This window comes from Sphaerodactylus townsendi, linkage group LG06, assembly GCF_021028975.2.
Source record: "Sphaerodactylus townsendi isolate TG3544 linkage group LG06, MPM_Stown_v2.3, whole genome shotgun sequence".
Taxonomy (NCBI): domain Eukaryota; kingdom Metazoa; phylum Chordata; class Lepidosauria; order Squamata; family Sphaerodactylidae; genus Sphaerodactylus; species Sphaerodactylus townsendi.
The window spans coordinates 99,661,300-99,683,092 of record NC_059430.1 but is presented as its reverse complement, the minus strand read 5'-3'; the positions used below and the strand labels follow the sequence as shown (position 1 = coordinate 99,683,092).

Genomic DNA, 21,793 nt, shown 5'->3' with positions numbered 1-21,793 from the left:
TGTATGTTAACTTCTTCCATGCAAAAGTCCACAGGGACGAAACCCCAAAGTGACTTATCTAAGGCAGAGATCAAAAAGAACGGGAGTAACAGGAGGTGGAAGGAGGGGGTCAGCTGGCTTTATCGATTCCCAAATGGCAACAGTATTTATAGAAAGGGAGCCACCCAGGAAAAGAGAACAGAGCCGCACAGCAGGTCAAGAGTACCACACTTCTTGTTTGGCACAAAGACACACAGAGAAAGAGCCTGCTCCCTTTTTTTGCCTTTTAACTGTTATTCTCTCAAGAAGCGGGAGAGGAGGGAACAATCCAACAAGAGCAAAAACCGCTGGACAAATTTTCAGCCTTTCCACGATGGAAGTTACAAGCATGGATCTCCCAATGTTTTTGGTTTTTTTGCACTGAAAAGAAGTGATGTAGGGGTGGATATGGATTGGGACAATAGGAAATTGGGAGTAGGGGGCTGTATTTTCCAGCCTCCAAAACCCACAGGATATGCAGTCATGCAATTTGAAAACTGAATTCCTTCAGTCTTTAATCTGCAGCTCTGAATGGAAGGCGCTCGACAGACCAGGCTTCAATACTACTTTCCTGTTTTCGAGCCAAAACAGTTGATGGGGTTGGGGTGGGAACACTTCTCAAAATGAGCTCCCAAGTTTGGTTGCGCTCGTTCATCATTATGAAGTGAGTAATAAGAAGTGTTCATAACTTTGCGGTTTCCAGGATGTCTACCCTCGGAATTCCACTGCTGGCATGGATTTTGTTAGGCATTTGTAACAAGCCAGACTCTCTGAAGAAACCCCGTGAACAACGCAGGAAAATGAGGTGGGAATCAGATGGTGTAATACTGCAGTGGTAGAATGGTGTGTACCAGACGACACGCAGTAAAGAACACTCCTTCGTGTAACCACCACAACAAAAAGCCCTGCAAATTGAAAATTAGCATAGCAGCATCTCTTTGCTTGAAGGGGTGGCTTAGGGCTTCCACTCACAAGGAATCGTTCCAGAAATGTGGCCCTCTATAATGTTGCTAAAACTGAGAGGAGAGAATCGGTGTCCGACAATCTGTTATCACAGTTCCCAATTCTTATTTATTTAAAATAACTAAACCATCTCTCTTCCCAAGCTAGTTAACAGCTATGGAAGTGAACAGGGACAACAGAATAAATAATAAAATCCAATCTGCCTGATTGATTTTTTAAAAAAGAATTCAACAAAAGCGTGAAATACATTTTAAATCTAGGGCAGCAATAACAATAATATTTAGACAAGAGGCTGCAACCAACCAACCGAAATATGGAAGGAGAGAGACCCAGCACTCAATTAAAAGAGAACTTTAAAACAAAAAGGTTTGATCTATCTATCTATGCACACATTTATATGCACTAGAGACAAGGTACATTTTTTCTCAAAGAAGGGATGTCAGACTCCGAGGGGAAAAAACTAGCTAGCTAGAGAATGCTAGCAAAGTTCACCAATAACATTTTAACCAGGCATGCTTCTCTAACCACCGACCCACGAAAAACAGGGACAGGCAGAGATCCACCAGGGATAGCAACTGTCCTTGAGAGCCAAAACAGATGCATTAGATATATGTTGCCTTAAACATTTTTTTTACATAAGGGGCTCACATTTTAGCCCCAAATGCAAAAAATGCATTTTCCTCCTATCTCAATCTGGTTTTTTCTTTTCTTTTTAAAAATAAAAATCCCAGAATGAAAAGAAAAAGGCAGTGCTACTTTGTGGGATTCACCATGGGTCCTGATCTAGTGCTAATGTTGCATCCATGAAAACCACGGCAAGATAAAATAATGCTAGTAACGTTTTAAACCCAACACTCCTCATTCTTTGTTTTTGTTTTCATTTCAGAAACACAGGATAGGGAATATTCAATCTGGCAAACTCACTTCGAGAATCTTTGCCTCCCAATTGCATTTGATAGCTAGCTTTAGGACAAAGTTCCTAAAAGTGCACCTCTAACTTCTGAGTAAGAAGTAGGACAGTTAGCTTCTGTGCCTCTTTAACAACCACAGCAGATCCTTCAGACCTGCACCTGCCCCTTGAAAGTGAAGGTCTTGGGACCTGGTCTGGGCGGCAGCCATCAAGCCACAACATGCACAAGTGATCATTGCATCCAAAGTAGCGCTTTCTGATTCCTTCTTCTCCGCAACACTCTTCAGCGGTGTCTGTTTACATATTCACTGCGCATGTTATATATTCTCAAGTTGCCTCTGACTTACGGCAACACTAGGAATTAACGATCTCCACGAGTCCTATTGTTAACAGCCTCGCTCAGGTCAGGTCTTGCAAATTGTGAGCCGTGGCTTCCTCGCATCCTGGGCCTTCCTCTTTTCTTGCTGCCTTTAACTTTTCCCAGCGTTGCTGTCTTATCATGATGTGACCAAACTAGAATAGCCTGAATTTAGTCATTTTAGCTTTTAGAGAGAATTGTATTTATTTACTGGAAAAATATATTAGCTGCCTTTGAAGAGAAGAAGAAGAGTTTGGATTTATACTCTGCCTTTCTTTCCTGGAAGGAGACTTGAGGCAGTTTACAAACTCCTTTCCCCACAACAGACACCCTGTGAGGTAAGTGGTGTTGAGAGTTTCTAAGAACTGTGAGTAGTCCAAGGTCACCCAGCAGGAATGTAGGAGTGGGGAAACAAATCTGGTTCCCCAGATTAGAGTTCACTGCTCATGTGGAGGAGTGGGGAATCAAACCCAGTTTCCCAGATTAGAGCCCACCTGCTCTTAACCACTATACTATGCTGACTCTTTCTTCCTTAAAGAACTCAAGCCAGCTCCAGACCCTCGCCTGCCTCCTTTTTTGCTATCAAGTTACAGCTGACTTGTGATGACCCTGTAGGGTTTTCAAGACAAGAGGTGGTTTGCCACTGCCTGCCTCTGCACAACAACCCTGCTATTCCTTGGTGATCTCCTATCCAAAGACTAACTCGGGTCAACCCTGCTTACCTTTCAAGGTTTCACATGATCAGGCTACCCCGGGATATCCAGGTCAGGGCCAAGTCAGCTTACAATATAGTCTAAATATTAAAATAAATTGAAAACATAAAAACCAAAATTTGAAAATCACAATTCAGGATTGCTAGTAAACAGAACCAAATGTGGTCCTAACCAAAGCCATTTTCAACTGCCTCTTAAGGATCAAAAGGAGATCAGGGCCCTGCGAGATCTGAAACAATTCCGCAGGGCCTGTAAGACGGAGCTCTTCTGCCGGGCCTTTTCAGGAGGCCAGCTGGATTAACAGCTGGATTAACAGCTGTCATCACTGTGGGGGGAACTGGAGTTGAAGTCGCCATCTTGTATCTGTTATGCTGGGTTCTATTGCATTTTAGAGTTCTTATTTGTTGTGGTTTTAACTTTTATTGTACACCACCCTGAGCCCTTCGGGGATGGGTGAGGTAGAAATTTAAAAATAATAAAATAATAAAAATAAAAGTGAAGGATCCAGGTGTAGCTCCCAGGGAAGGCTGTCCCATAATTGTGAGGCTGCCACTGAAAAGGTCCCTTCCCATGTACCCACCAATTCTTTGATTGATGGGACAGTCAAGAGGGCCTCTCCCTGTTATCTTGACTCCCAGTAGGAACATATTGGAGAAGACAGTCCTTCAGATACCCTCATCCCAAGCCATGGAAAGCATTAAAAAACAAAGCCAACACCTTGAATTGGGCTCAGGAGCAGATAGTAGCAAGTCTAACTGCTATAATATCAGGGTCACATACTACCGATAGCTGGCCCTGAACAGAAGTCCAGCTGCAGCATTCTACACTCAGCTGTAGCCTCCGAACACTCTTCAAGGGCACCCCCAAGTGCAGCACACTGCAGTAGTCCAGATGGCATGGAATTAAGGCACAGATCATTGTGGGTAGATCTGACACACCTAAAAATGGAAACATTTGGTGCACCATCTGAAGCTGGGCAAAAGCACTCCAAACTACCGCAGGTTTTCAACGGTTTCTGCTGCATGTAGCACTCACCAGCCGAGAAATCAGGCTTTTCAAGTCAGATGTGATGTAGAACTCACTCATTTGTCTGACACTTCCACTGCCATTTATCAGCCTTAATCAAATCATACTGTGCACATGCCTGTGGGAACCAGCTGAATGCAATCCCTGCCTAGCCACAAGAACTCAGAGACAAAGTTATTGAGGTTCCAAAACAGAAAAAGGGATCACTTATCTGCAGTGTGTTGGGCAGAGACCCTCGCACACCCTTGATCCACCAACTATGGGTCACATACATGTGACATACATTAACATCTCAGCACACCAAAACTTTGCACCAAGTTAATAACATGTTCTCTTGGGGTTTTTTTTCCTTTGCAGAAAAACAAGGCATATCATATTCATTTTGGTAAACTAGGAGTCCAAATTATTAAACAGTTCAATGGTAAGGATTTGTTTACCATTAATATACTTCAGTAAGTGTTTAAACGCTAAGATCAACAGTAAGCAGGGGAAGTCTTATCAGATCTAGGAGGAAAAAGAAAGGACAGGAAGTTAATAACATTCCCCCTCTCCCCAATATCACAGGCTGTTCTAATTAATGTTGAAAGGATAAAAAAATTAATAGGTTCAACAGCTGTTCTACAAACAAGGTTTATATCCCTCTGGTTAACTCACATTTAGCACTTTGCCTTTCAAATCAGCTGGCATTAAGACCAAGTTTCCCAAAACATTTCTAAAGTTAAAACTGTCTACGGGGTCTGTTTACATTTTACAGTTAGTTATCAAGTATAGGGTGTGTGTGTTTGTGTGTATGAACCAATCTTTTGTAGTTTTCTTTTTTTTTAAATTATTAAATAACAATGAGAATAAATATGAGAAGTTCCACTTAACCAAGTTAGTCCTCAAATAACAATCCTCAATATATACAAAAACAAAATTAGTAGGCAACAGAAAAAAAAATTGAACAGTGTCAAATTATACAAATTACTTTAGTCACAAAAACTTATATCCATTTCTAACTTTTTAATTACCAAAAGTTTACTCTGGACAATTCTTTCATACACTACTAAGAACCACTAGCTTGATCGGTTCTTCGGGTTTAATTCTGTTCTTCAATTTTAACTCCTTACGAACACAGACCACTTTTATACAAATAATGGCTGTTCTCTCATGCTCCCTTTCCTTAACTGCTGTCAAGCTGCAACCTTCTCCATTACCATGTGATGACGGGCGCATTCGGTCACACACCCTCCACCCTGGCACAACAGCTGCAGAAAGAGCAACATAATTGTGGTGTTAAGTATCACTTTTCTCTGGGGAAAATAGCCCAGGCTAGCCTGATCTCATTAAATCTCAGAAGTAAAGCAAGGTTGGCCCTTGTTAGTACTCAGACTGGAGACCACCACGGAAGTCCAGGGTTACTACACAGAGGTAGGCAATGGTAAACCACCTTTGCTAATCTCTTGCCCTGGAAACCCTACGGGGGTCTCCATAAATCATCTGTGACATGATAGCAAAATAATAACAACAATAGTAATAATAATAATAACAGCACCTAAACATTAATTTCAAGCCATTTCCACTCATTGCTACTATAGCTTAGACTTGTATTCTACCTTCCCTCTGCCTAGCAGGGCTCAGAGAGGCTAAAAATGAACACAAATGTAAGACGACAAGTGAATTCAGTTCATTACATCTAAAACAATGTAAAGATGGTGCTTGATAAAAATCAACAAACTCTAGATTAAATTATCAGGTGTTGATGCTACATACCCTGCTGACCCCCCTCCCCCTTTTCAAAAACTCCAACTCTCCCCTGAAACCTCCAGGAATCGTTACCAATTTCCCCCACCTGTCTTTTGTGATTTCTTGCATTAATCACATTGTCATCTCTGCCTCTATGTTCGCTCCTTATAACCTAGTTCTAGAACCGTGGTGGCGAACCTATGGCACTCCAGATGCTCATGAACTACAATTCCCAATTGGCCATGCTGACAGGGGCTGATGGGAATTGTAGTTCATGAACATCTGGAGTGCCGTAGGTTCGCCACCACTGTTCTAGAAGAACCTCATAGAGTTTTGCTAACAATCCCCTGAAAACTCCAGAGTATAACAACAACTTCTTAAAGAAGTTCGGTGGGCAGAAAATGTCTACTCTTCAAGCTAAGTTGCAGATAAAGCTTTGGATCCACTTGCACTGGAATCTTCCTAAAGGGCTGCAACCCTTTTCAACCCATTTCACAGGTACCCAAAAACAAAGTTATTAGGACCACAAAAATAGAAGGAAGGCAGGATTCTCGCTGGGCACCAGCACCTGTCATTGCTCCTCAGACCTGGAGAGAGATTTCTTGGTGCTTTGACATGAAAGAATCCCTTTCTCATTCTACACACACAGTTAAGCCCTTCCTAAGATTTCTTCTTCCATGGCAGAACGGGGATTCAAACCTGGGTCTCCCAAATTTCACTCTTATCCTGTTGCTTCAGGTAGAGGACAGACCAGGTAAGGATCACCCAAACACAAACTCATATTTGGCTCAAGAGGGTCGTTTCCCTTTCCTGAGCCAAGGAAAGATGATCAAAATACTTGTGCTTATAGGAGCATGATGTCCAGTTCCCCCTTTGGCACCTATTTCTATGTGCTCTCTCACTTCCCTCAAAAGACAAAACACTTCGAGCAAATGTGGCAGCTTCAGAAAGTACAAGGCAGTGCACCATTCAGCAGCCCATCTCCAGGGAATACTTAGCATTGCATTCCCAGGAGACACATGCACGTCTTTAAGAGCCATTTCCAGCACCTCTGGTGCTCCTGAAGAAGAGTTTGGATTTATACCCCACCTCTCTCTCCTGTAAGGAGACTCAAAGTGGCTTACAAGCTCCTTCCCCTTCCTCTCCCCACAACAGACACCTTGTGAGGTAGGTGGGGCTGAGAGACTTCTGAAGAACTGTGACTAGCCCAAGGTCACCCAACAGGAATGCAGGAGTGCAGAAACATACCTGGTTCACCAGATAAGCCTCCGCCACTCAGGTGGAGGAGTGGGGAATCAAACCCGGTTCTCCAGATTAGAATCCACCTGCTCTTAACCATTACACCATGCCAGCTGCTGCTGCAAAATCAAGTCTTCCAACGTGGTTGGATGAAGCACCTCGTTGGGAAAGTGACTGATCCAAAGCTGTCAACACAGAGCAGAAGGCACCAAGTAACTGGGTCTGCAAAACGTCCATCTTGTAGACCCTGGTGGTGGAAAGTGCCTTTAAATCACAGTTACCTCACAGCAATTCTGTAGGGTTTTCAAGGCAAGAGTATCGCACAAGTATTAAGCAGCAAGCCTGATCCTGTTAGCTTCTGAGATCTGATGAGAGAGGACTAACCCAGGCGATCCAGATCAGGGTTCTAAGAATCCACCTTGGAAGAGGCCAGCCCCCAAAGCTGCTCCCCCTTTCCAGGCAAGCTGTGACTAAGGGGTACTATTTTAAGTGTGAAAAGACGTCTTTAGCCTTCTGGCTGCTATCCACTAAGACTACCACAGCATCTTCACACAAAACTGTCCCACATTTCCACCTGAGCAGCACAAGTGGAAAGCCAGCTGTGTATTATACCAGCTCCCAACATTTGCAGAGACTAGCTGTGAAGCAGGAGGGGAGGGAGGGAATCCATCTCAGTCTGTGTATACCCACAAACATCCCCTGCCTCAAGCATGAGAAATGGGGGAGGGGGGATACAATGAAAACCCTGTTCTCCCTAAGTCTTGAGTTCTCCAACAGGTCCCAAATGCCAAGTGGAATTTGACGGGAGACCGTCCACGTGTTGGTCCCATTCGGCCGGAGGAAATGGTAAAGGATTAAGTTTACACAAAGTTTACAAGAATTGTTTACGCAAAGCTAGCCAATGAGGGCTAGAGACTTGGGGCGAATGGAATTCAAGCCTCTTGGGTACCTGTTTGTAGCCCCAGGCATCAAGGTCCGCCGACAAGCTCATGCAAAAACGACGAGAGAAAACCAGGAACAATCAGTGCTGCATGTCACATTTTGCATTTTTGTATTTCACTCCAGAAATCCATCTTGTCTAAAATAGCCCAGTTAACAGAGACTAGGAGGGAAGAGTGGAGATCCAACAGACCTCTGGGAATCGTAACACCTGCTCTTTGATTTATAACCTTCCTACTTTCTCCAAAGCTCACTGTTAATGCTTCGCTTTTTTGCTTTGAGCTGATCTAATTAAGTGGAAAACAAGGGGAAACTGTCACCAATTTTGCATGGCAGTTGCTCCGCACCTCCCAACTTTCAGAAATGAACATTTCTTCTGCACTGGGAACAGTCTGGTGACCCTCTGCATAATTACCCTTTCTGCTGAACTGAAGAAAACATCGCCACCAGTGCTATTAACTCATAGAACATTAATGCTTTTGTGAGCTTTACAAAACAATTTCGTGGCAAACAATTCCGACTAACCCAAGCGCTCTTCATTCCAAGGCTTCCCAGCACATGCACGCGCTCTGAGGCGGCTGCTCTTCCGAAGGCACCGTTTGATGCATTGCGCTGTCTCCCGTCTGCTGTGGCATAGAATAGGATGGGTGTTAATGAAATTAACAAAATTGAGATGTGCATTGTGTGTGGCGCTCGCTTGCAAGGGAGGTGGATGAGGAAGCCTTTGCATCGATGACCCAGTTTAAAGAATACAAAGGACGTAGCAAAAGCTGTGCTGGTTATCTCAGCATTCAGCTCTGTAAAGTAGATCGGTATGGTTAGTGCCAAACCACAAATGAAGGAAAAAGTAAGGAGATGCAGTGAACTTTTTCTCCTTCTCCCAGAATACTAGAACTCTGGGGCACCCAGAAGCGGAGCACTCATGGGGACATGTGGAGTCACATGTCCCCGGGCACCCGCCAACTGGTCACAAGGGGGGTGGAGAATCACCCCCACACCTCTCCCCTCGGCCCTGCCCTGCCAGGCTGCTCCTTCTGCCGGTGTAAGCTCCGCCGGCTAAAAGAGCAGCCTGGCGGGGCTGGGCCGAGGGGCACCCGATAAAACGGCAGCCTCAGAATGGAAGAAATTACTTCTTCGAACCCTGCACTGTCAACTTGCAGAATTTGTTGCTATGGGTTGTTGTAGTGGTAGTGAGCAAAGGTGGCTAAAGGAATTAGAAGATTTAACAAGGAACAGTGGTTAGCCATGATGGATGAATGGAACTTCCACGATCTGTGGCATTTATGCTTTTGAGTACCAACTGAGGGGTGGAGGGAAAGGCAACCTCCCCTCTGCAAGAGCCTGTGGCATTTGTAGTGCTATTTGCAAGATGTTTGGGGTACCTGGTTGGTCACTTGGAAGGCAGGAAGCTGGACTTTCGCGAGGAACCGCTTGGTCCGATCCTACAGAGTAATTCTCATGAGGCCTCAGAAGCAGGGAGAGATGGACAGAACTTGTGTGGCCTAGAACAGGCAAGCAGGTTCCGAGAAAAGGCAAGGGACTCCAACAAAATAATGAACACCCTGGTCAAAGGGGAAGGTATACTTCTGAACTCAGGCAAAGTCATAAATTTTAATCCATGCAAATAATGGGAGGGGGCGGGAGCGTAGGAGGACAATAGGTGATATCCCCAAGGATACAAAGCAGCCAAGCCTTTTGCATCACAACTGAGACTAAAGGATGGTCAATACAGCTCTTTGAGGCAGGTACAGCACTTTGCATTGCACACCTCATTCTCCCAACAACCCTGATAGGTAGGCTAGTATTAGTACCCTGTGGCTGAGAAATTACCGCTTATCTAAACTCACCGCAAAGGGAAGATTCAAGGCTGTGACATCCCAGTTCAAAATTCAGGTTTTTTCCCCCGGCTGCCTCCCACTTGTTTGGCCACAGCCAAAAATGTCCACAAGCTGAAATCCTACGCTGACATCAGGAAAATGCAAAACTGTGACCAAAGTTGTAGGACTCTTGGATTCACAAAGCCTTTTCATTTGTACAGGCAAACCGCGACAGCTGTAAACAAGCAAACTCATTCTGAAGGCCTGTTTGCATAGATCAAAGACCAAGAGCAGAGAACAAGAACAAAGGCAATAAACTTTCCACTCCCCCACCCACCCACCCACCCACCTTACTGCCTTAAGGACTATTTCATTTATTTATTGTTTACATTTGTATCCCGCCATATCTCTGAAGACTCAAGGCGGCTCACCACAAGCATACATAATAAATATACTAAACGTATAAAACATTCAAAACATCGTAAATGACATAGTTTAAAAACAACAATTACAAAATAGATGGCGTAAAAATGGAGCATAACGAGGTAGCACAGGAAGAAACGAACATGCCGTCACCAAATGAGGACTGGAGATGATTTAATAAGAAAAGGGATGTCCAGCTGGCTTGGCAGAGAAGGCCCGGAAGAACAACAACTCTGTTTTACAGGCCCTGCAGAACTGAAACAGGCTCCGCAGGGCCCAGATGTCACCCAGAAGAGCGTTCCACCAGGCCGGGGTCAGGGCCAGGAAAACCCTGGCCTGTGCTGAAAGCAGCCGAACATCCCTGGGGCCCGGGACCACCAACAAACTCCCCTCCGCAGAATTTGCTTTAAAGTGAGCTTCTCAATATGCCCAATTCCACAATGAAAAACTAGGAGTTTGATGCCATGAATCCATTCTATGAGTGGCAGTACCTCCCCCGGCAAAACTAGCCTTCCGCTTCAGGCCAGGAGGAAGTACTATCATTTGTTGGACGGACCCACGGGTACAGTGTTAGTGTTCAACTAGGAGACGGGAAACCCAGGTTCAAAGGCCATTTCTGCACATGCAGAATAATGCATTTTCAATGCACTTTCAATGCACTTTGCAGCGGGATTTCACTGTGCGAAATAGCAAAATCCACTTGTAAACAATTGTGAAAGTAGATTGAAAGTGCATTATTCCGTTATGTGCGGAAACGGCTAAAGACTCCCTCAGCCTTGGAAGCTCACTGGGTTATTTGAAGCCAGATACTTTCTCTCAGACCAACCTACCTCACTGAGCTACCGTGATGATAAAAGGGGAGAGGATGTTGCAGTAAGTTGCTTCTTGTCTCCACTGAAGAGGGAAAAATAGGCATAAACATCTAAATAAGTCAATAAATCCAACATGGTGTACCATATGCCAGTGAGGAGTCGGACCGTAGATCTCGGGCAGTTACATGGTTAGGGGGGTTACTGTGAGTTGTACCTTCATTTGAATTTTAGCATGTTTTTTTTGAGTTGGTCTTCTTGTTTTTTAATTGGCTCTGAGCCTTCAGACTGGAGCAGCCTGCACAACTGAAGCAGCCACATCAAGTCTTAAGTGCAGACGTTTCAGAACCAAGAGAGTTCCGCGCTCCCTGTCATAACTACCCATTACGGCGAAGCTACGGAAGAATTCTGTGCCTCGGTGGTTTACAGTTGTTCAGAAAATACTGAAAAATTCCATTGTTGGTGAGTTTCACAATCTACACACAGCCTCAATCAAAAATAATTAGGAACAAGATCCACCAGACCACGGCCACACAGCCCGGAAAACCCACCACAACCAAAAATAATTCCATCTTTGCTCATCCTGCTCTTTCCCTTTCACACAAGAAGCAAAGAACATTTATTTCCCCCTGTCGTGTATTAGTTCTGCTTTTCATAAAGCAAAAAGCACAAAATAGTCCTTTCAAAAAGGACACATTCTATAATTTGTGTTCCTCATTCCAATGCAAGCAATATCGGCATCCCACATAATTTCACTCTTTACCACCTTTGGGCTATGCTAAGTGGCAGATGTAAATGTTCTTCTTGGAGAGTAAGCCCCACTGAACTCAGGGCAACATACTTCCCAGTAAACATGCAGAAGATGGGTTGGAACTGTGCAAACCCAGATCCAACATACAGCTAATAGAAACCTTCGGATGTCGTGCCTTGAAGCGAGAAAGCAATTAACATTTTGTCTCCTCCTATGAAAGTTAAACTAAACAGAAGCTCTCCAAAGTCCACCGCCTACATTTAACATTAATAGCATCTCCTAAAGTGGACTTTTCCCTTCCAATTGCTTCCGCAGTTTATCCTGCTTTATTTTTGTTTTGTTTTTAACAGCCTTGCACTGCCAAGAGAAACTTTTATGCGGAGGGAACGGAGGCCCAAAAGCGGCTGCTGCGTTGGCTGTGGCTCTTTTACAACCCCAGGGAAGGAGAAGCGGTTGTCAAATCAACTTATTGAAACAGTCAAAATAGTTTTCAAATTCAAAGCAGGTGACACACACACGACCTCTCCCTTGGAAACAACTGGAAGCCGACAACTGGGAATACTCTCACCTGAGATTTCTGGTCAAATGAAATTTACATCTAGAATAGAATACATTTTTTAAGGGAAAGGAAAAGGCAGGGATATTGTAAAAGCAGCATCAATAACACTGCAGAAAAGACCAAAGTTTTGATAATTCATCTCCTTCTCCCCGCCCATTTTTTTTCCAAACAGTGTTATACATGCATTATTGTTTCACAGGAATAAATAAGGAAACATTTTCAGCCATATTTCAACAACAATGTATAAAGTGTTTAAATAGTGGCATATGATAAAACACAACCCTCTGACATGCAAACCCAAATGGTGTAGTGACAGAAAAGAGAAGCAGAATATGTACTTCAAATAACAAACACTAAAGTGCTTTTTGGATCAGCTCAGTAAGCCTACAGCTCTATTTTCCAACAATGGCCAGCCAGATAGTTCTAGACACTGGCAAGTAAGACATAAAGCAAATGCTGCCATTTGCTTTCAGTGCACAGTATCTTATCTTTACAGATATACTGCCTCTGCACAAGGAGGTTCTGCTTAGCTATCATGGCTAATTGAAGCTGACAGAACTCAATGAAGTTACCTCACCCTCGTTTTGTGCATCTTCCTGCACTGAGTCTGCTATTCCATCACACTTATTTGGGAGTAAGAAACATTCTGGAGAATCCTCAATCTGATTTTTCCAGTGTTCACAATTTCAGAAACATCTACTGTGGCTAGGGAAATTACCTCTATTATAAACCAAGAAGCTTTCTTTGTAGAGAGCACCTTCCAACCCCTTATGCATGGCCTGCTTTGGATCTTCCCCGTTCCACATTACCACAACATCCTTATGGTATCAAGTGTGAAATGACACCACTAAAACAGGTTGCGTGGAATGATCTAAAATATGTTTCCGCAATATGGAAAAGTTTTAAAAAACAATAGTAACAGTGACAGTAATAAGACAATTTTCTAGAAGCTGAGAAATCAGAGTCAGGACAAAGTTCAAAGAACTTAAAAGAGGTGCAGAAGTGAGATGGGGGGAAATGTGAACTGTAGCAATCCACTTGTTCTATTATGGGGTCATGCCAAGCTGCAAGTAAGGAAGTCTCTGAATTGACAAAGCAGGATATCAGCTTGCACACTCAAATCTGCATTCAAGGTCAAGCAGGCTTGCAAACCACAGTTTGTGCTGAGTGTGACTTGGTGCCCTGTCTGAATTGACAAACCTCAGTTAATGCCCGTCGCATCTTTTCCAGACACTTAACACCATAGTGCCAAGCAGATAGAAAACAAAAGCTGACCAGCAGTTCTGAACTATGGTTTTATTTGTGTGGTTTCAAAACTTAAACCAAACTTCGGGTTCTACACTAAAGTTAAAGTAAATTACGGTTTGCTGTACTGGCTGAACTGAGTCACTCACAGTGTACCACAGATGAGTCCAATGTTTTAGGATTCCAGAAAAACAGCAAATAAAGAGGTATCCTGTCACGATATGGCGATATAAGGTAGAATCCTGCAGATCCCTTCCACAAAGAGAGGCACTTTCCTGCAACAGATGAAGCCTTCTCGTGAGATGGGGTCTTGGAAAGGCAAAAGGCAGAACAATTCACCCCCATAAGTTACTAATTTGTCTTACTAATTAGTCTAAATGCCAACACCAGCACTAATTAGTCTAAATCCCAGACACCTATGACAAGAGTTTACTTTTTACTGAGAGATGAATTCTAGTTTGCCGTGGGGAATTCTTGAAATCTGCTGCTCTGCATAAAGCAAAGTAGCAATAGCTAGTTTAAAAAACTGGTTATCTGGAAGTTATAAAATTCACAATATAAAGATCATCTGAAGGCTCTCAAGGAAATGGTCTTTATACAGATAGTTCAGAAGCAAGAGACCACTAGAAGAAGAAGAGTTTGGATTTATATCCCCCCTTTCTCTCCTGTAAGGAGACTCAATGGGGTTTACAATCTCCTCCCCCCGCCCCACAACAAACACCTTGTGAGGCAGGTGTGGCTGAGAGAGCTCAGAAGAACTGTAACTAGCTGGCATGTGTGGGAGTGCACAGGCTAATCTGAATTCCCCAGATAAGCCTCCATAGCTCAAGCGGCAGAGCGGGGAATCAAACTCGGTTCTCCAGATTAGAGTGCACCTGCTCTTAACCACTGCAGCTCTATAGAACCACCTATAGTCCCACCCATCCCCAAAGATGAAATATTTTGTCAACCCTTTTTTAAGAAGCATGAAATCAAAGGAGTGATAGGCATAGCCAGCTAGAATAGTGGAGAGCTGAAGAATCTTCTTGTCTAACTTAATGCTGGAGTAAAATACTACAGCTTTAAAAGGGAGGTGTGAAAGGCTAGGCTTGGAAGGAACTCAGCGCTAAGATGGTCTTGTTGGTCACCCAACAAGCGACAGAGAAGAAAAACTGAGTCTTCTCTTGTAAGCTATTCTGGTAATATCTTCACAGCAAAGAGGAGTGGGTGGATACGAGCCCAAGAAAGGACCAAGATGACCCTCCCAGTGCTGGCTCTCTGTGCCAGCTCACATGTTCTAGCTGCAGGACACTTGGTCTGGCTATGGAACTGACTGAAGATACCACCGACAGGAACTGGGAGAGAGTCCATAAGAGGTCGACCTAAGAAACACAGTGACAGGAAATCATCATGCAAATCCTCTGCCTCTGGACATACCATTACTACTTTTGCAGAAATAACATATTTCTCACCTAGACACCTGCTCTGTTTTGGTGGCTACTCCCTCCCCTCCACCCTAAAAACTCATTGTTCCCCACAATCTGGTAGAGATACACTGCCTCTGGAAGTTCCATACAGCCACTGCTACAAACAGCCATAAATAGCCCCACTTTCCACAAGTTCTCTGAAAAGTGTCAGGACTCGGAAAGCAGGTCTTCTGACACAATGCTAGAACTTAATCATTTCAACCCTTTGTACATGCTCAGAGGCACCTTCTGCTTTATGACAGCTTCACATGTTTCTAAGCTGGATGTATAACTGAAAACAGGTTCTCGGGGTCCTGAGAAGACAGTCCAGGCTGAATTCGAAGGAGACATCCTGCCAACACAGGGGTTCCCAGATCAACCGTCTGAAAGCCAGTTAATTCAGTGATGCCCTGGAAAAAAGAGATTTGAGAGCAGGGCATGCAACACCCACAATGGCCGGACCTCACAACTCATGCCAGAGTTGCCTAGAAGCAAGCACAATTGAATCCTTTGCAAGTCAGGTTATTGTAACTATGAAGCCAGGGCAACTGCCAATCCATGAGGCTTGTAAATTATGCATTAGTCCAGTGGCACCTTGAAGACTACCAAAAGTTACTCCAACATAAATTTCAGGGCTCACTTCGTCAGATGCCAACTCTGACTCATGAACACTTACGCTGAAATAAATCTCAGTCGCCCTCAAGGCACCACTGGACTCCTGTTTTATTTTTATCGCAACAGAGAAATGCGGCTACGTTTTCTGGCATTACGATTGCTCCTCCACCCAGAATCCACGGAGATGGAATGGACTGAACCCTCTAACCTCCTTGTTGGACAGCACAGTTTGGAATACACCCGCAGTTAAGATGGGGTAACATACACCCAAGTCTTTCCACCCTGCAACTCCCAAAGCCTGGCTGGAAGTTACAGGGACAGGCCACGGAACACAGAGAGCACCATGCAGGCCCCAAAAATAAAAGCAACTTGGGTAAGATCAGACCTCTCACCAAAGCATCAGGAAAGAAACCTGCAGGTTTGCAAACTATACAAGACTCTTCATCATACCAAATGGCAACTACTGCGACTTAGCAACAAAGCATGTCAGGTTTTGCACATGCGATCCACAATACGTATGAATCCCTAGAGTATTAAGCACATGTGCCAACTGATCATCACGGGAAGAACTTTCATCATTTATACATTCATTTCTCACATGTCTCCAAAGGACTTGGGGAAGGGAACGTGAGGATGGCCTCATTGTGTCCTGAACAACAATCCTGCAAGAAAGGCCAGGCTGAGACTACAAAATTGGCCCAGGGTCTCCCCAGGTGCTCCTGGGCTGAGCAGCAATGTGAATTCACGATCAGCTCAATCCAAACTGACCACTACAGGTTCCCTCCAAATATACAGCATTTCCACACGAAGTTGCCTCTCAGGTTCAGCTGCCAGTGCAGAGGAAGTAGAAAAGGGGCCAATCCGTGAATTGGCTCCCAGGTAAGATGGGGCTGCATCAAGAAGAGGAACCACAGATCTTAACTGAGCAGAAGGCATCTTTGAGATGGAGGAAGCGGCATGGATCTTCCCAGCAGGCAGGAGCCAAATCACTTTTCGGGGAATAAGCTTTGGGGGCAGCTTTGCTAGCATCCCTTCCTTTGTGCTCAGAAAGAGGGAGGAGGTGCATAGTTAAGGGATAATTGGAGGCCCCTTGAACTCTATGGAAAAATGTTCCTTCACCCCAAGAGCATCCTCCTTGGCTTATTTTGGTATTTCCCAGCGGTTCTCGAGACCTACATACACCCACGTATTCCTATAGCTTGCCAACAACCACGCTCTCAGGGCCCACATGTTCAAACGAGGCAACCCAGCCTTTAAAAGCATCTTTCCAAACATCCCTTTTGAAAAAGACCCAAACTGCTTCTGCCCTCCCCCCGGAAAAAAACTTCACTTTTCCTTAAATAAGAGAATCGCGCACTTCTCTCTCAAACACACACCGGTTCGATTCCCGCAAAACGGAGGCAAAACGGCCAAGTCACCGCAGAAAAATCCAGTTTATCAATCCGGACATCTTCGGGTTTACTCGGAAGTAAAAGCAAAGGGTTTAAGCGGGGATTCGCAGCGCAGCCCACTAAGAAACCTGGGGAGGGATCTGTTTGCCATCTTCGACGTGCGCCCCCCTTACCGCTAAACCGGAGTAAAACAGGTTGGAGCGGAGCCGGGGAAGGGACTTTAAGGAAGGGCCCCGATTCACAGGACCGTGGAAAGAGTGGGGGGAGAGGAATCGGTGGAGGAGGGTCATACTCACATGAAGGCGTGATAGATGAACGCCCAGCCGCGGGGTCTCTCCAGCACGTTGTAGAGGCAGTTCTGGAGGCGCCGGTATCGCTTGTGCGAAGCCGATCGGGCCCCGGACCCCCCGGGGGGCATGGGCAAGGGGGTCCCCAGCAGCCCCAGGCGCCTGGGACTGCCCCCGGCTGCGGGAGCCTCGCTCTTCTCGGTCTGCACGGCGGTGAGCGCGACAAACTCCATCCCCTCCTGGGGCTCCCCGCCGCCGGGCACCGTCGTCGGAGAGAGCCTCGCGCGGTCCCCGGCCATGGCTGGCAAGCGGTGGGTGAGGGGAGGCGCGCTCACGGCATGGAGGCGGTCAGCCCGGCATGGCCTGCCGAGGGCGAAAGCGGCGAGGCGGGAAGCTCGGAGTTGGCTTCCCCGGTCCGGGATGCGCCCTGGGCGCAGGCGGGAGACCCAGTCCGGGAGAGACGCGCCCCGGCAGCTTCTTCAGCCCATCCGGGACAGAAGGGCCACCTGGAGCGTGCCAGGCAGGCCTCCTCGGCAGGGGCGTCGTTGCACCTTCCCCTCTCTAGCGCCCAAGTTTGGAAGAGTTGCGGCTTTCCAGGGCGCTCCGCTTTGCAGGCAAACCACCGCCGGGCTGCAAACAGAAGCGGCGGCTGTTGCGACTCCGGGCTCGGTCCCTCTCCATCCTGCTCGGTTTGCCACCTGCCTTTTGCTTCGCAGACTCACATGGCGCGCACCCCCTCCCGGCCGCTTTTCCTCCGCCCCTCCGCCGGCTCGCCTTTGCAAAAGGCGCCGCAACCCTCGCAGGCCGCCCGCGCGCCACGCCCAGCGCGGAGTTTTTGCAAAGTGCCGTCGCGAAGCTTGCAACGACCCGCTTGGCTGGGTGCAGGGTTTCCGCTCTCCCCGCCTGCCCAGGAAGCCACGAGACGAACCGCCGGGGCGTTTTTAACTGCAACTTTCCCCAATGAACGAACACACAGAGAAAGGCGCGCGGAGATCTCTCGCCTCCGGCTGCAGTGAGCGAGTAACTTTAAAATAAATAGATAAAAAATAAAGCCCACCCACTCCAAACCTACAGCCCGCCCCGGTCTGGTACCTTTTCGCAGCTGTTGCATAGGGAGAAATCTTGCTTAACTTTTCTAAGTATAAACCGGGGGGGGGGGGGGGGGGTAACCGACCTATCCGAGTCTGCAGATCAAGCTTTTTGCAAAGTTTGACATGGGGATGCAAAAGGCGGCGGGAGTTGCAGTCGCTTCATTGGGAAGGCAAACCAAAAAGTTTTCCGACCTGGACTCAATGGCCGGGCCACAAACACCCTTCTTTGAGATGTGGGGCTGAAGCTTTGTGGCGTCCTCTTAATGTTTTAAGCTGTGTTAGTCCTGGTATGTTTGTGCCAGTCTCGAACCTTGAAGCAATAAACGGACTCTATATCTAGGCACAGTGTGCAACCGACTGCTCTCTGTTATACACCTCTGAAGATGCCAGCCACAGATGCAGGTGAAACCTTAGGAACAAGACCTACCAGACCACGGCCACACAAACCGGAAAACCCATTGTTGAACAGCAGCGTTTACTGATCGGCAGCAAAGCACCCAGTTTGGCAAAGCTAGTTCTGGGGGACCTGGCTTTTGCTACCCATTTTATTACAATACTGATCCCCACTCCCTTTTTCCCAAGGAATGTGAGAGTTAGTTGGGAACAGAGGTGCCCCAAGGACTACCATAGATACAAAATAAAGCCACCTGGCATCCAACCCCCACAGGACAGTGGAAACATGTGTTTCCCATGGGACTAAAGTGTCAGGGGAAAGCTTAGTTATCTACAGGCCTTGTGAAGCCATAAAGCAGAGATCAAGGAAGGAATGTCCCAGAATAGCAGCGATTAAATATAGCAGACTGGTTGCATATATCTTGTAGCAGTTACATTAGGTGAGGAATGCATCTCAATCACTAAATACAACCCCCCTGACAGTTTGTGGTGTGTGTAACACCTTGTCAAGTCGAATGGTTTTCAAGACATGAGATGAACGGAGGTGGTTTGCCATAGTTTGTCTCTGCATAGCAGTCCTGGTATTCCTTGGTGGTCTCCCATCGAAATACTAACTGGGGCCGACTCTGCTTAGCTTCTGAGATAGGACAGAAGATCAGGCATGGTCCTGTCATAGGGAACTTAAAAAAAAAATTAAAGCTAGCCCTTCTTTCATGCCTTATGCAGTCTGACTCAGGAGAAACTAATTGACTTCAGTGGGATTTACACCTAGCAAGTGAGTTTAGTTCTGCATACCATCTTACCGGCAGCATTCAACCCCTGTCACAAAAGATACCAAAAAAATGGCCATTTTCAAAACAACAAATGCACAAAATAGGTGGATATATTTTTTATAAAACTATTAATACACTCTATTGTCTTCAAAAATGAAAAAAAAGTTGGTAGGTGGGCAATTAAATTCAGGGACAGGGAGATTTGCTAAATACAAGGAAGACCTCAGTGCTAGAAAATGTGTAAGAAAAACACCCCCTCCCAAGTTCAGCTCTAGGCTTTCTAGATTAAAGGATCTGGCTGTATATATATATATATATAAAAATCCCTCTAAATTTCTAGGAACTGATGCCATTTGGAGTAAATGCTGGCTAAGAAGGACCAAGGGATGTGCAGCAGGATAGCATAACCAGATCCTGGAAGTTAACCAGAGTCAGTACTTGGAAGGGAGCCCCCCCCCCCCCCCCCCGAGGAAGACTTTGTAGAGGAGGGCAATGGCAAACCACTGCTGCTTCTCACTTGCCTGGATAGTCCCTTGCTGGGGTCACCATAAGCCAGCTGTGATTTGATGGGACTTTACACAAAAGAAGGGCCAGTGGTCCAACTCAATGGAAGGCCATTTCCAGTAGGTCCATAGCTCTTGGCTGGCTGTTGTCTGCTCTTAAGCATCATCAATGCATCTGCCAAAAGGTCATATTATAGTGGTTGCCTCCGTGATTTGTCAGTCAACATAAGGCGGGAATGGGAGACTTTTAGATTAAGGGGTGGAACCTAACATATTATCCTTGGGATGCTTTGTGGCTTATTGGCAGAGCCCCCATTTTGCACACAGGAAGTCTCTGGTTGGTATAGTGGCTATGAGCAGTGGACCTAATTTGGAGATTCAGGTTTGGTTACCCACTCCTGCACATGAAGCCTGCTGGGTGACCTTCAGCTAGTTACAGTTCTCTCCGAACACTCTCAGCCCCACCTACCTCACAAAGGGTCTGTTGTGGGAAGAGGAAGGGAAAGGAGCTTGTAAGCCCCTTCGAGACTCCTTAAAGTAGAGAAAAATGGGATATAAGTCCAAACTCTTCTTCATAAGACACTTGCATCTCTAGGAGCACAAGTTGCTTGCCTGAGATTTTGCAGTGCTGCAGCTGGTTGGGCAAACACCAAGCAAAGTAAACCAAGTCATGTAGGGAGGGACTGAGGCTTGGTGGAAGAGCCTAGACTTGGCATGCAGAAGGAAGGTCTCCGGTTCAATCCCTGGTTCATAGGTGTCAAACTCGTGGCCCTCCAGATGTTATGGACTACAGTTCCCATCATCCCCCGCCAGCATCATGTTGAAAAGAGAGTGCGAAAGACTTTTGCCTAAGACCTTGGAGAGCCACTACCAGTCTGAGCAGACAATACTGACTTTGGTTGTCTTATGGTCTGATTCAGTACATGTGTCTCTGACTCAGTAAAAGCAGCTTATTCTGTCTGTCTGTCTGTCTGTCTGTCTGTCTGTCTGTCTGTCTGTCTGTCTGTCTGTCTGTCTGTCTATGGGATTTAATATGCCACCCCTCCCCTTCCAGGCTCAGAGTGGCTTACTGTATTTATTTAAGACATCTAAAAACTCAATAATAAATAGTATATAAATCCAAGCAGCAATAATTGTTATAGTTCAAAGAAGCAGCAATAACATCAAAGGGTCCCAAAAGACTTAATAATAGAGTTGGAAATCAAAGACTGAAAATTGGAACAACTCAACCATATGGCTGGTGGAACAACTCTTGTCTTGAGAGCCTGCGTGGTGTAGTGGTTAAGAGCAGGTGGATTCTAATCTGGAGAACTGGGTTTGATTCCTCACTCCTCCACCTGAGTGGCAGAGGCTTATCTGGTGAACCAGATGTGTTTCCGTACTCCTGCATTCCTGCGGGGTGTTCTTCGGAACTTTCTCAGCCCCACCAACCTTACAACGTGTGTTGTGGGGAGAGGAAGGGAAAGGAATCACCTTGAGTCTCCTTACAGGAGAATAAGGTGGGATATAAATCCAAACTCTTCTTCTTTTTACAGGCCCTGCAGAACTGCATAAGGTTTTACAGGGCCCTGGTCTCCTCAGACAGAATGTTCCACCAGGTGGGACCAGGGCCAAAAAAGCCCTGGCCCTGTTTGAGGAAAGTTGGTCTTCCTTTGGGCCAGGGACCACCAGTAAGTTGGTATTTGCTGAATGAAGTGATCTTTGGGGGATGTACCAAGAGGGACAGTTCTAGTCCCAGACCACTTAGGGCTTTGTACTTAAGTACAAGAACCTTGAATCTGATTTGGTTCTCCACCCCAA

General features: G+C 45.8%; 1 protein-coding gene across 4 annotated transcripts in view; it reads right to left on the bottom strand.

The window, feature by feature from the left end:
• KCNQ4 (potassium voltage-gated channel subfamily Q member 4) overlaps positions 1-17,986 on the bottom strand; it is a 109,184-nt gene extending 91,198 nt beyond the window's left edge. For 3 of the 4 annotated variants that reach the window (XM_048501443.1, XM_048501445.1, XM_048501446.1), the window contains exon 1: positions 17,243-17,986. In XM_048501443.1, coding sequence (XP_048357400.1) covers positions 17,243-17,532 — 290 coding nt within the window. In that variant the 5' untranslated portion in view covers positions 17,533-17,986. Of the gene's footprint in view, positions 1-16,323; positions 16,364-17,242 lie in introns of those variants that run through there. The other variant, XM_048501447.1, reaches the window with a different exon arrangement.
• Positions 17,987-21,793: the final 3,807 nt, after the last annotated feature.